We start from the raw sequence: 12665 nt of genomic DNA on the forward strand, positions 1-12665 counted from the left end.
AGATTCTAGTTTTATTAGAAAGATTAAAGTTGAAGCAATTAAATGAGCACAAACAGTATTAGATGAAGCTAGGTTTTAAAGATTTAAATAAAAAGCTTTGATTTAACTGAATAAAGAATAAATGTGTAGTTTAAAGAACAATAAGAAAATTTAAATGACTTCCTCTCTTAACAAATTCCTTCTTTGAAATCTTAAATTCCCAGGAAGCACAATTATCCTGCATGAACTTTTGGTATAATTTCTCCAAGGAAAAGCAACTTATGTAATTTCACTTAGTGTCGATATGTTAATGCATCAAGACTCATCTATCTTAAAGATAAGTTAGCTCTAAAATGATTATGAAAAAAATGTGACATTTAAAAAAAAGACAGGCTAATATATTAACTGCAATGATCAATCTTGGACCCAGAGAATAGATGAGGAAATACTTACCCTTCCTCTCATTAGAAAGATAGAAGACTATGGGGGTAACATACACTGTTTAACAATAATATGTTGGTCCATTTTGCTGAACTATTTTTCTTTGTTAAAACAGAGGGTTCCATGAAGGGAGTAGAGTTTGGGAAATTCCCATGATACAAAAAACAAAGTATCAATAAAATTTAACAAATGATCATTAAAAAAAACAATTATAAAGATCATCTGGTTACTACACTGTTATCCAGAGTGGAATATTTTCTTCAGACTTACCAAAACCAAAGCTTTATTTAAGTAGACAGTTCAACAGATCTCTACCTAAATGATTTTTACATAATTAAAATTTGCCAGTGGATATGGGGTTGGCATGGGGAAGAGGGAATGGAAAGGGACCATGCATACCATAGAGGGAGGGGGCTAACACAAGGTTCAAGGATACATGGAAGCTGGGAACAGAGAAGTAAGGGCCAAGGGAGGAGCATGCAGGGCTGGGGTCAGCCACATACATTCTGGCCAGAACCAAGAGGAAGAACACGTGGTGGGGGAGGCACGTGGGAGCTGGACACATTCACAGACAGGAGAGGAGGTGCAACATCAGAGGCCAGGAACAGACACCTACTACTTAAGTGTTGATAGACGGAAGACAAGACATATGGGGGCAGGAAATATTCGGACAGGCAAAGGCAGGTGGGTGGAGTAGGGTAAAAGTCTTCTCTCAGCACCAGAGGTCTCAAGGCAAGTTCTAGGTACAGTAGCAGTAGTGGTCTCCTAGCACAGTGATTCTGCTTTCACTTCAAGGGTTTTTTTTTTGGTGGGGGGGGGGGGGGGGGGAAGTCACAGAGTGCTGAGCCAAGAGACAGGAGCAGAGAGAGAGTACTGTACACAATACTGCACAATAAAATTAATATAGGTTTTTTTGGAATGTGGATTTCTTTTATAATTATGTAAATTTTCATTTACATTGATTGATGCAAAAACTGAATTTGCATAATATGAATTTATGTGAAGTCAGAACTGTGTGTATTAGCCACTCAGTTATTAAAGGAAACATGATTTTAGAATGGTAAGATTTATATTCAAACGTATCAAGTATGTAGACATTTAGAGAATTGAATTCAACTAAAACAGAAGTTTCTATTTAAGGTTGATGAACAAGTAGTTCTCAAAATATGTTCCTACAGTTTTCCAGGTATTCTTTAGACTTGATTCTTGTAGTGTTAATATTTACAATGCTTCACTTTTGTTTCTTGTATTATATATTTATGATTTTAAAAAGAAGCAGAACCATTACAATCTCACAATCAGTAGCCCTCTTCCCAATGGTTCTGTTAAGACAGTATTGTGGTAGGAATGGGTAAGGCACATGTTATAAAAATTGAGAACATCTGAGAATCACTATTCTATGAAGCATACCATCTATATACCTATGGAATGTAAGGGTCAAACAAAACACATACTATAATAAAACTTTAAGCCCACAATGAAAAGTGAAATGTTAATTTTAGGTTTCTTTAAATAATGCATTAAGAGATACCTTTCCTATTCCTATAGTTCAGAGAGCTTCATTTAATGTTCAATGTAGGGGAAAAACTGTAAAGAAAAACCTTAAGAGGAGAGATTTCATGCTACAATTCAAAATACTTTTTTGAAAACCAGTAAACCACATCCTAAAGAATTATTTGTTTCTGCAATGAAGAGATGTATGAACAATGGGATGAGCTCTGGACTCAAAATGATAAGAGGTAAGAGAAATTTTAATTCAACACTAATTCACAGTGTGGCACAGGCAAATTATATAACTTTTGGGGGGCCTTTTTCCTCATCTGTAAAATGAGAGTTAGAAGAAAGACAATTTTAAGTATTCTATATTTAAGACTAACATACTAGAGTCCTAGGAAAGATGATTCCAATTGATTTTCTTCCACTCCTATGTTTGGAACCCTAAACTTTCTACCAAAACTAAATTATCATGTGCCATAAATCCATAACTAGTTCCTACACCACTAACTAAAAGCAATGCAAAATGGAGGATGAGGCTTACTTAGTGTATTACATGTAAGGGAAAATTCATAGAGATTACAGAGAAGAAGGAATGGTGGAAAAGTAGAATTCAAAAGAAAGGGACACAGTTCAGTGAGTATAAATGCAATTTGAGGTTACCAATTTCCACTTTTAATGTAATCTGTTGGAGAAAAAGCAATTTCCTTTTTCTTTGCCTATAACTGTGATGGTGAACCTGTGGCATCCATGCCAAAAAGGGCACACAGAGCCCTCTCTGTAGGCACGTCTACAGACACCCACCAGAATTCCTTGCTAGAAAGCCAGAGGGACTTGGGGTGGAGCTGTTCCCCTCCCCCTCTCCATGTGCCTGAGGCCATTCCTCACTTCCCCCACCTCTCTGCCCAGTAGCCTAATGGGAGCACTTCCTCCCTCCCCTGTCTGGGGCAAGGTGGGGTGGGCTTCACATGCTGCTTGAAGGAGTGGCACAGACAGCAGCCTGTTGAGTCTGTGGTGAAGGTGATTCCTGTTGTGGGGTTGGAGAGGAGCTAGGTTTGAGGGGAGCAAAGCTCACAGCATGGCACATAGCTAGAGGGGAGCGGAGCACTGGGACCACTCTTCTCCCCTCTCCACATGTGCCTCTCATCACCTGACCCTCTGCTCAACAGGCAATAAGAGTGCTTCCTCCCTCCCCTGTCTGGGGTAAGAGGGGTGTGGGGGTAAGATGGGGAGGTATGGAGAGGGACTTGGTGTCTGGGGGGTGGGGCCTGGCTCTCCATCTCTCAAAGGTTCGCCATCACTGGCCTAGAAGATTACCAACTTTAACTCTTTTGTTCATCTCTAAAATACCATATCTTTGCATTTTACATTCAGACTTTTGCCTTTCCTGATAAAACAATATGAATACTTTGTCTAAATAAAATACTATCCTTGAAGCACATATTGAACAGTAAATACCTAAATTAAATCATTATCCTAATCAATTTAAATAATTATAGCAAAATACATATTTATGATATATTTGATTTTATGGATAAATTTTCATGGGGCTTTACCTTCTAAAAGTTGTGAACTAACATTGACAAAATCAATTTTCTTTCGAAGATATCTCTGATTCAATTTCCAAATACAGGAAATAAACGTATTTTTTTCTGCCGTGCTGCTGGCAACCCATTTGTATATTTTTTCAAAATGTAAATCAAATTCAGGATTCTCCTGAAAATAAATACAAATACAAAAAAGCATTTGTGATCATTTATTTTTTTTCATTATTGCTATATAAAGAATGGGGGGATTTTCTAACACAAAGTAAAACATACTTTAAGCAGGAGGTGCTCTTATTTATTACATTTTAAAACTGAAGTAATTTGTTGATATTAATAGCTCAGAGAAGATATTGAATTAAAATTACCATGAAAAAATAGTTGCTTAGACCATATGAGAAAGGGGGAGGGTTCAATTTTTAATGCAAAATTGTGGGTTAACTATGGAATAACTCATCCTACTCCAAATAGTTTACCTTTTATATACCTTAAACCAGTGGTTCCCAAACGTTTTTGGCCTACTGCCCCCTTTCCAGAAAAAAATATTACTTAGCCCCCTGGAAATTAATTTTTTAAAAAATTTTAATAGCAATTAATAGGAAAGATAAATGCACCTGTGACCATCACTGCCCCGCCTGGATCGCTGCAGCACCCACCAGGGGGAAGTACTGCCCACTTTGAGAATCACTGCCTTAAACCCACAAATATAAAAGGTAGATATTGGAAAAAGAAAAACCACTTTTTCAATCTCAGTCCAGGCCATCTCCTTACCCCAAAGTGTAAAATTACTGCTTTTCTGGGTAAATAAAAGCTCACTTAGATCACCAAAGTGCTAGTTTCTTTTGAGGGATAATGGAAATAATACTTGTTTTGGGTTATAAACATAAAAATATACGTATGTGTTTATCTGTCTGGATCTGGGCATTCATAGGATCATGGTTTTGGAACTGGGAAGGACCTTGGAGGCCAGTATGCTGAATACTAAACCTTAACTTCCAGTGGCTCCATTAAAGTACAGATACTCCATGAGGTGCAACTAGAACAGCTAGCCAATAATCTCTGTCTTTAATATTTCTTCTACCAATAAAGTGTTTTTTGAGAACTAGATAAAACAAAAACATATGAACATATATAGTGTTCCACATTTTTAAAAGTTCAAAGTTTACCTGGGAAGTAGAAAAGTAGCAAATATAGAAGAAACTTTTAAATACTGGTATTGGATAAAAAGGATTGAATGTGGGGTAGCTGGGTAGCTCAGTGGATAGAAAGTCAGACCTAGAGATGGGAGGTCCTGAGTTCAAATCTGGCCTCAGACACTTCCTAGCTGTGTGGCCCTGGGCAAGTGACTTAATCCCAAATGCCTCATCCTTACCCCTATGCCTTAGAACCAATACTTATTATTGATTCTAGGACAGAAAGTAAGGGCTTAAAAAAAAGCAAAGTATTGAATAGCCCCTTTCAAGACAATCATATATTATATCACTTTTTTTATCTATAATTATGATGTATCAAGGATAGGACCTGATTTTGTAAGAATAAGATTCCATAATATACACTAGTAAAGAGGGGAAAAGCTTAATAGTTACAAAAATTAAAAATCTATATTTACCCATGAAAAGATACTTACATCAAGGCTAACAAAACGTAAGAACATTTGGCAACTGAAAAAAAACTTTAAGGGAAATGATAGCTTTACTGGGAATATTTCCCATAATGCCATTAAAAAAAAAACAACAAAAAAACCTTGAGAGTTCTAGCTACAATACTCACACAGATCAATGTGTGATACCAAAAGGCTGATGTTAGGGTGTACCAAAAATTTTATATTTCATATATATACATTCTATACACACAAGGTGACTATATGAAAAGAAAAAAATCCCTTAAGTATGGTAGCAATGAGATGTCAGCTGTGAGGAAGTATTTAAGTAAGCATTCAGCAACAGTCAATTAGGTTACAAAATATACAACTACTGAAGTGAAAATAGCTTAGTAATCAATATGTCTTTTTAACAAAGGTGGGCTGTGTGTTTCTGAAAAGACTTCAAATAGAAATCTATAAAAACTAAATCCTACTCCTGGCACTTGCCTCAGATTCTTCTGAGATTTAAAAAAATATATAAGATGCTAAATGAACCCCAACCCCACCTCCCCAAACTCTATTCTTTTCCTAAACTCTCCTGAAAAGATCTTTGCTTTCCTGGGAAGCAAGTAGATGAAAAGCATTTTCTTGAGTAAAGAGTTCATGCAACTGCATTATTAATTGGGAAACGTGCTTCTGAAACTCATGTGTTTCATTTTCTTCTTGTACCTTAATTATCATCTTGTAACTTTTTCTCAGGACTCAGTTCCTCAGAGGCATTCACCAAGATAACAAAGGTCCATTTTAATTGCATTATATTTAAGGTTTTGGAAATTGCAATTTTTTGATATTTGAAGCAAGCAAATTCATCTAAATCTTGATGGTATCCCATAAATGTATAAGTGATTTATATTGAGGCACATGATTTTAAAAAAAAAACCTATACCGATACGGAATTCTTAGTACAAAAACTCCTTTCAGTGATGCCAGCTGTCAAATTGTCTGTAACTCAGTCTCAATGAGTTGCCTAGGATGTGGGAAAGATTTTAAGCAAATTGTCTACAAGTCAAAAGCTAGTATGTTTCAGAGCCAGCATGCTGATTCCTGGCTGGCAGGCTAGCCCTCTATCTAGGCCATGCTTTCTTCCTTTGTTAGATCTTTGAGATAGGGAACATATGTATTATAGGTGGCTAAATAATTGTACTTTTTGTCTTGAATCTAAGTATCTAATTCAAATGCCACTATAACGATATTTTAATTTTTGAAGTGTTTTGGTTTTTAAAAACCTGAAGCCATCACTTAATACTTCTAAAGGCAATAATATAAAAAAAGATTAATCGTCCTTTCCTTGAGAAAAAAAAATGATGCAATGATTTAAAATAAATCAATCTATCTAGCAGATTAGATTGTATATGACATATAGACAAGAACTATATTTTAGTTGATATATTTCTCTCTACCATTGTCTGATGATGAGTTGCACAGTAGGCACTTAATAAATATTTATTGAATTGAACTGAATTCAAATAACTGCACTGACATTTAGGTATCTTGGTACATCACACATGGGGCTGGGTACAAATATATGCTACATAGTTGTGCCACATTTTACCAAAACCACTGAGGAAAAAAAAAAAACATTTTTATATCACATTAACAATGTAACATTCTCTTATATTAACAATGTCAGGATAACACTTATCAGAAATGCTACATTGTTATATTAGCACAACATACCTGGACAACTTAAAACTTTAAACACTAAATTATTAACAAAAAAAATATACATATACAAATTAGTCAACAAGCATTTATTAAGTGTTATTATGTGCCTGGAACTGTGCTAAGTGGTAGGGATACAAAAGTTTCGTTTGCTTTAGTTCACATGAATTTTGCTAGATATCAAAGTTAAAGCCAGAGGAGCTTCATAAAATGAGAAAAGGGCATGTCTGAAAATAAAAAATAATATAGCATATCTTGTAGATGAAAAGAAGACAGAAGGATAAGAGGAAGGCAAGAAAAATATTAAAAAAAACAATTTACCAACAAAAATCAGATTAGAAAATAATTTTGTGAACAATTAATTAGAGCAAATTATTTTTTAAAAAAGGATTTTAAAAGACCATTTAAAGCATAAATCACAGAGAATGAATGTTTTTCAAAACAATCATTCTTAATTTCCATGGGCAAGTAATCACTGGAAAGACAAGCTTAGATAAACTATATGAAGACATGAAAATTTTTTATAAAGTGGATGGCATTTTATAAGCAACCCCCCAGTCAAAGTATTAAGAATAAAGACATACTTTAATGGCATCTTTGGCGTCTACCACAGCAAGATCTCTAAGGGCCCATGCAATCTGTCTTTTGTAGAAGTCTCCCTTATCCGATTTCTTCACTTTTACCACATTCACCTGTACTGGCCGTTCTGTTGTTACTGTTGAGTAAAAAATAAGTACTTTAATTAGAAATATTTTTTGACCTGATATCTTTCTAATATATGTATGATCCAAGTAGTCTCTATATGTCAGAGAGGTGGTATACATTTTTAAATGGAAGGGTAACACGGTACTTTCTGAATTTTTTACTTTGTAAACAAGAATTTCCTTTGAATTAAACCTATGAAAAGAACATTTTTCTTTAATGAGAAGTAATAGGAAATTAACTGGCTGCAGCTTCAATTTTAAAAGTTACAATGAAAATGAGGTTTAATACAAAGAATAAATGACCCTTACAGAAAAAATATATCAAAAGAGTATTTTCTGTAAATTGAAAAACCCACCTGTGGCACACAAAAAACAGTTTTTCTTCTTTTTCCCTGCTTTGCAGACATTCACAATACTCAGTAAACGTTCATCATTTGGCGTGAAAATATCTCTTTGTAAAGCATGCTTGATTGCAGTCATTTTTTCTTAGCTGAAAAATTCAGATTATGAATACTGTACAGTGTGCCAATGAAAAGTTTTAAACAAGCCCTCAATTTATCATTTAGTTTTCTCATTAAGGAAAACAAATACTATGAATGACCAATGGAAAATTTTAGAAAAATGTTTTTATATCATAACAAGATGTCATAAATAGCACTTAAAGGTCAAAAAATAAAGCATTTTATAATAGTTCTTCATGATATTAACAGCTACTCTAAAATACTATCTTTACTCAAAATTATTGTTTTTCAAGATTATTATTTTGTATAATACTTTAAAAATGTTTTTCTAGCTATGTAAGCAGATGACTAAAGTGCTAAAATCTTTAAGTGATACAAATAAGTTTAGATCACTCTTTTTCAAAATGGGGTCCATCCAAAGAACCCTACCCTTCATAATTCCAATTGACTTCACTTTGCTAATTACAAGATAATGGTACCACTGTTCTTAAAAACTGCTGGCACTATTTCTTCTCTTTTCTAAGATTTCCCTGGCAGAAACAAAAGAATATACTGGCTTTTCTACTGACCCAGGATCCTCTGGCCAGTCCTGGAGCAGATATTGCCCATTATCTCACTGAGCAGTCACAATCATAAGCATTACTAGAGACTGAGATGTCACTTAATTAATTAATGCTCAGCCTTCAATGGTTTCCCACTCATTACAGGAGCAGATCCAAACTCTTATCCAGACATTTAAAACCACCCATAATCTGACATGCTTTATGTATTTAAAATTTCATGATGGGAACTCTGCTCTAGTCAAACCTCAACAACCTTAACTTTATTCCCATTTTCACTCCTTTGCATATTTGTTGACAGCAAAATATTGTGGAGAAAGGAAGCACATTCCTCATAACCACCAGCACCTACAGCTGACCAAAGATGAGCACAGGAACCCTGAGACTAGGAAGAGTTCTCCAGGTTACCAGTCTTGTTTCCAGCCCAGTTCTCAGAGCTGATGATGGTTGCATTATCCAAGGGAAAATTACCCTTGTAGAGAAGGGTCATTCCCACCAACTGTCACTCACACAGCAAGAATGCCACACAGTAGCAGACACCTTGAAGGGGAGATAAGAGGCATTTCCCCAAGCAAGTTAAGCAATCATTCCCAACTTGATCACAATTGACCTTATCTCCTTTCATACCCTGATGGAGACAGCCCAGAACCAAGAACACAAGAACTTTGGGAACAGCAAAGCTCCCAGCCTAGTGACTATAACATCACCCTGGGAAGCAACTCTTGTGGTTTGACAACTGCTCCTGTGGTTGCTAGAGCCGTATCTTTTTCAAAGACCCAGAAAAGAAAGTTCTTGCCACCAAAGTCCTTGGCATTGCCAAATGGCTCAACACCAGACACTGACATGATTTTACCAATGGAAATAACATTAAAGAAGAGGCATTATTATATGCATTGACAATTTCACCCTAAGGTCCATGGATTCTTTTCGTCTGACAGTTAAATCTTCCACAAGTCTCTCCCATTAGAATGTGATCTGCGAGGGGCAGCTATTTTACTTTTCCATTTGTATCCCCTAGTACAATGACAGCAAACCTATGGCACAGGTACCAAAGATGGCATGCAGAGCGCTCTCTGTGGGCATACAGCTGCCTCCCCCCACCCCAGAATTCGTTACTAGAAAGGTAGACTCAGGCAGAGTTGCTCTCTTCCCCCTCTCCATCCTGCAAGATGACATTTTTTCACATTTTCCACCCCTCTGCCCAGCAACACAATGGGAATTCACAGGGGGTAAGGTGGGCAGCTCACAGGTGGCAGAGCTGGAGGGGAGCAGAGCACTCAGACCCCTTCCCTCCCCGTCTCTACATGCACTGAGGAAATTCCTCAATTCACCTACTTCTTTACCCAGCAGCACAATGGGAGCACTTTCCTCTGTGTGGGGTAAAGGGGCAGGCTGGTGACCCTGGCACTTGGTGGCAGGGAGGAGCAAGGCACAGGGTCTCTGGGTGGGAGCAGGCATGGCACTTGGTCTGGAGAGTGGGGTGGGGGCAGGGCCCAATACTCTGTCTCTAAAAGGTTCTATTGCCCTAATACTTAAAAAAAAAAAATAGCATGATGCTTTTCACATACTACTTATTCATTTTTCCCTAGTCTCATCATTTATTCAAATTCTAATCATTCTTCAAAATCCAATTAGTCATACCTCTTCCTTGGAATCAACTCCAAATGGATCATAAATCAAAGATTTTGAGCTAGATGACCTTTAGAATTAGATGACCTTAGAGGTCATCCTATTTAACTCTCATTTTACAGATAAGGAAACTGAGGTCTAGAGATGCTTTCTGACCTTTCTGACCTCACACAGCTAATTCTATTCCAATCCAGGTAGATTTTTCCCTTAGAGCCCTCTAGTATTTAATGTACTATATAATTTACCTCTTAATCATAGTGCTTTTTTCACTAAAAGAGCAAGTTGTACTTTGTCCTAGAAGGAATGTCTGCCAGTAAAAATCCTGTATTTTTCTCTATTTTATTGTTATTTGTCTTAGCTCCTCAACTCTATCATAAAATTCTTGAATGCAGAAACCTTCTAGTATTTAGGTCCTTAGACTTAAAAGCCAGAAGGAATTTTAGATATAGTTCAAGTCGACTTTTTCATTTATAGATGAGGAAATAGGCTCAGAAAAATGAAGTGAGACTTGCCTATAGTCATAAAGATATCTACAATTAGCCCAATACAATCAGGCAATCTTTATCTTTAACTACCCACAGTAAAATTTCAAGCAATTTATAAACTCTCTGGGCTTTATTTTTCTCTTTTGTAAAATAAGTGTTTTGTACTAAATGAACTCTAAGGCGCTTTCAACCTCTAATAACTGGTGGTTCTAATCAGTAATGGAACAAATGAAAAAATGTAATAGAGGATGTGTAAATGAAACAAGAAACAAAGTGTTTCCCTATTTCTCTTTATCCAGCTATAAAAATAGGAAAAGTACGAATTATCCCATAGGTAAAAATACTCAGTCTTAGGAATACTTCAATATTACAGAATATTGTATAAATAAATATTTTTTGAAAAGCAGAAGTTTCTATCTAATGTCATAGAGTCTAACTCCAGAGAAGCAAAGTGGCCTATCCAAGATCAATTATACTTGCTGTGCTATAGCAGTGCCAGAGTTAGAACCAGGTTCTTGACTATTAGTCAGTGTCCTGGCCACTAAGCCACCACACCAGGTAAAGTTTGGGGGAACCTTCTACTATTCCTTATTTGCTGAAAGCACTACTGGAAGAGGAGAGAAATGAATCCTGACAGGACATAAGTGCAAGGTGCATTCTCATGACAATATTCTTATCCCTTTTTTTGCAATGGATATTTTTGGCAATCTGGTATCCCATCCCAGAAATTTATTTTAAAAATTCATAATCGAAGGAAATGCTATTTTTTAATTGTTAGTGAAAATACAGCTGCAGGCTACCTTCCCACCCCCATTGCAAGATTAAGGTCTCTATGAAATTGATTTACAGAACTCACTGAAGGGTACCACTGCTTCCAGATAAAGAACTCTCTGGTTCAATGAAAAAGGAAGACTCAGAAGGTATGAGAAAGGGGTATGTGACAGCAGATACAGTTCTGGAGCAGGAAGACTTGAGTTCAAATCCAAACTCAGATACTAACTGTGCAAATTACTGCACCTTCCTGCCTCGGTTTTCTCATCTGCAAAATGGGGATAATAGCTTCTACCTTCCGACTGCTGTATCAAATTGGGTAATAACTGTGAAATGCTGAACACGGTGCCTGCCACTAAGTAAGCGCTACACAAATATTTATTATTATTATTATTATTATTATTATGGCAGCCAGGTGCAGTGCATAGAGTGCTGGGCCTGGAGTCAGAAAGACTCCTCTTCCCGAGTTCGAATCTGGACTCACACATTTATGAGCTGTGTGACCCTGAGCAAAAATCACTTAACCCTGTTGGCCTCAGTTTCCTCATCTACCAAAATGAGTTGGAGAAAGAAATGGCAAAGCGCTCTAGTACCTTTTGGCAAGAAAACTCTAAATGGGATCATGAAGGGCGAACGTGACAGAACAATAAAAAATATTATTCTCCTGGACCTGAGGAGTAGGAGAAAGCTAAACCCTGGTGCCAGACCCAAACAGCGCGGGATCTGCTCCCGCGGGGTCGGGGCAGGAGAAGGGAAGGCGCCGCCCGAACGCTCCCCTCGGGGCTGACGCTGGTGACAGGGCAGGGGCGACGCTGGGGAGCTGACGGCCGCGTCTCCAAGGGAGAGGAGCGGCCTCGAGGGGAGACCGCAGCCTTCCCCGGAGTCACTGTGCACACGCTGCAGCCGCAGCCTCTCCCTTACCCGAGGCGCGCCGGTCAGGCTCCTTCGTGAGGGGACCGGACTGGGGCGGAGGCCGCGTCGGTTACCGGCAGCGAGCTCTCACTCTCAGTCTCTCAATGCACCTCTGGCAAAGCCCCGACCCCGCCCATTTCCTACATCCGGTCACGTGACCGGGAGTCGAACCGGAAAGAGGTACCATAGAGAGGTGTGTGTGAGAGAGAGAGCACGCGCGCCAAAGAAAAGGGGAAAGAGAGAAACAGACAAATACAGATCCGGACTCAGAACTTGAGAGAAAGAGAAACCCAATTGGAACAAAGAGGCAGGAGGAGGAGGAGGGAGGAAGGGAAGAGGACAGATGGGAGACCCAGGCTAGCTCTGTTTCTCGTGGAATTC

At 37.6% G+C, this 12665-nt stretch overlaps 1 protein-coding gene across 1 annotated transcript in view; it reads right to left on the minus strand.

Moving 5' to 3' along the window:
• EXOC1 (exocyst complex component 1) overlaps nucleotides 1-12406 on the minus strand; it is a 68221-nt gene extending 55815 nt beyond the window's left edge. The window contains exons 1-4 of the mRNA XM_044680028.1: nucleotides 12294-12406; nucleotides 7823-7956; nucleotides 7347-7477; nucleotides 3471-3630 (exon numbers count right to left, since the gene is read on the minus strand). Of these exons, the coding sequence (XP_044535963.1) occupies nucleotides 3471-3630; nucleotides 7347-7477; nucleotides 7823-7946 (415 nt within the window). The 5' untranslated portion in view covers nucleotides 7947-7956; nucleotides 12294-12406. The remainder of the gene's footprint in view (nucleotides 1-3470; nucleotides 3631-7346; nucleotides 7478-7822; nucleotides 7957-12293) is intronic.
• Between the last annotated feature and the right edge of the window lie 259 nt (nucleotides 12407-12665).

Source organism: Gracilinanus agilis, chromosome 6, assembly GCF_016433145.1.
Source record: "Gracilinanus agilis isolate LMUSP501 chromosome 6, AgileGrace, whole genome shotgun sequence".
NCBI classification, from domain to species: domain Eukaryota; kingdom Metazoa; phylum Chordata; class Mammalia; order Didelphimorphia; family Didelphidae; genus Gracilinanus; species Gracilinanus agilis.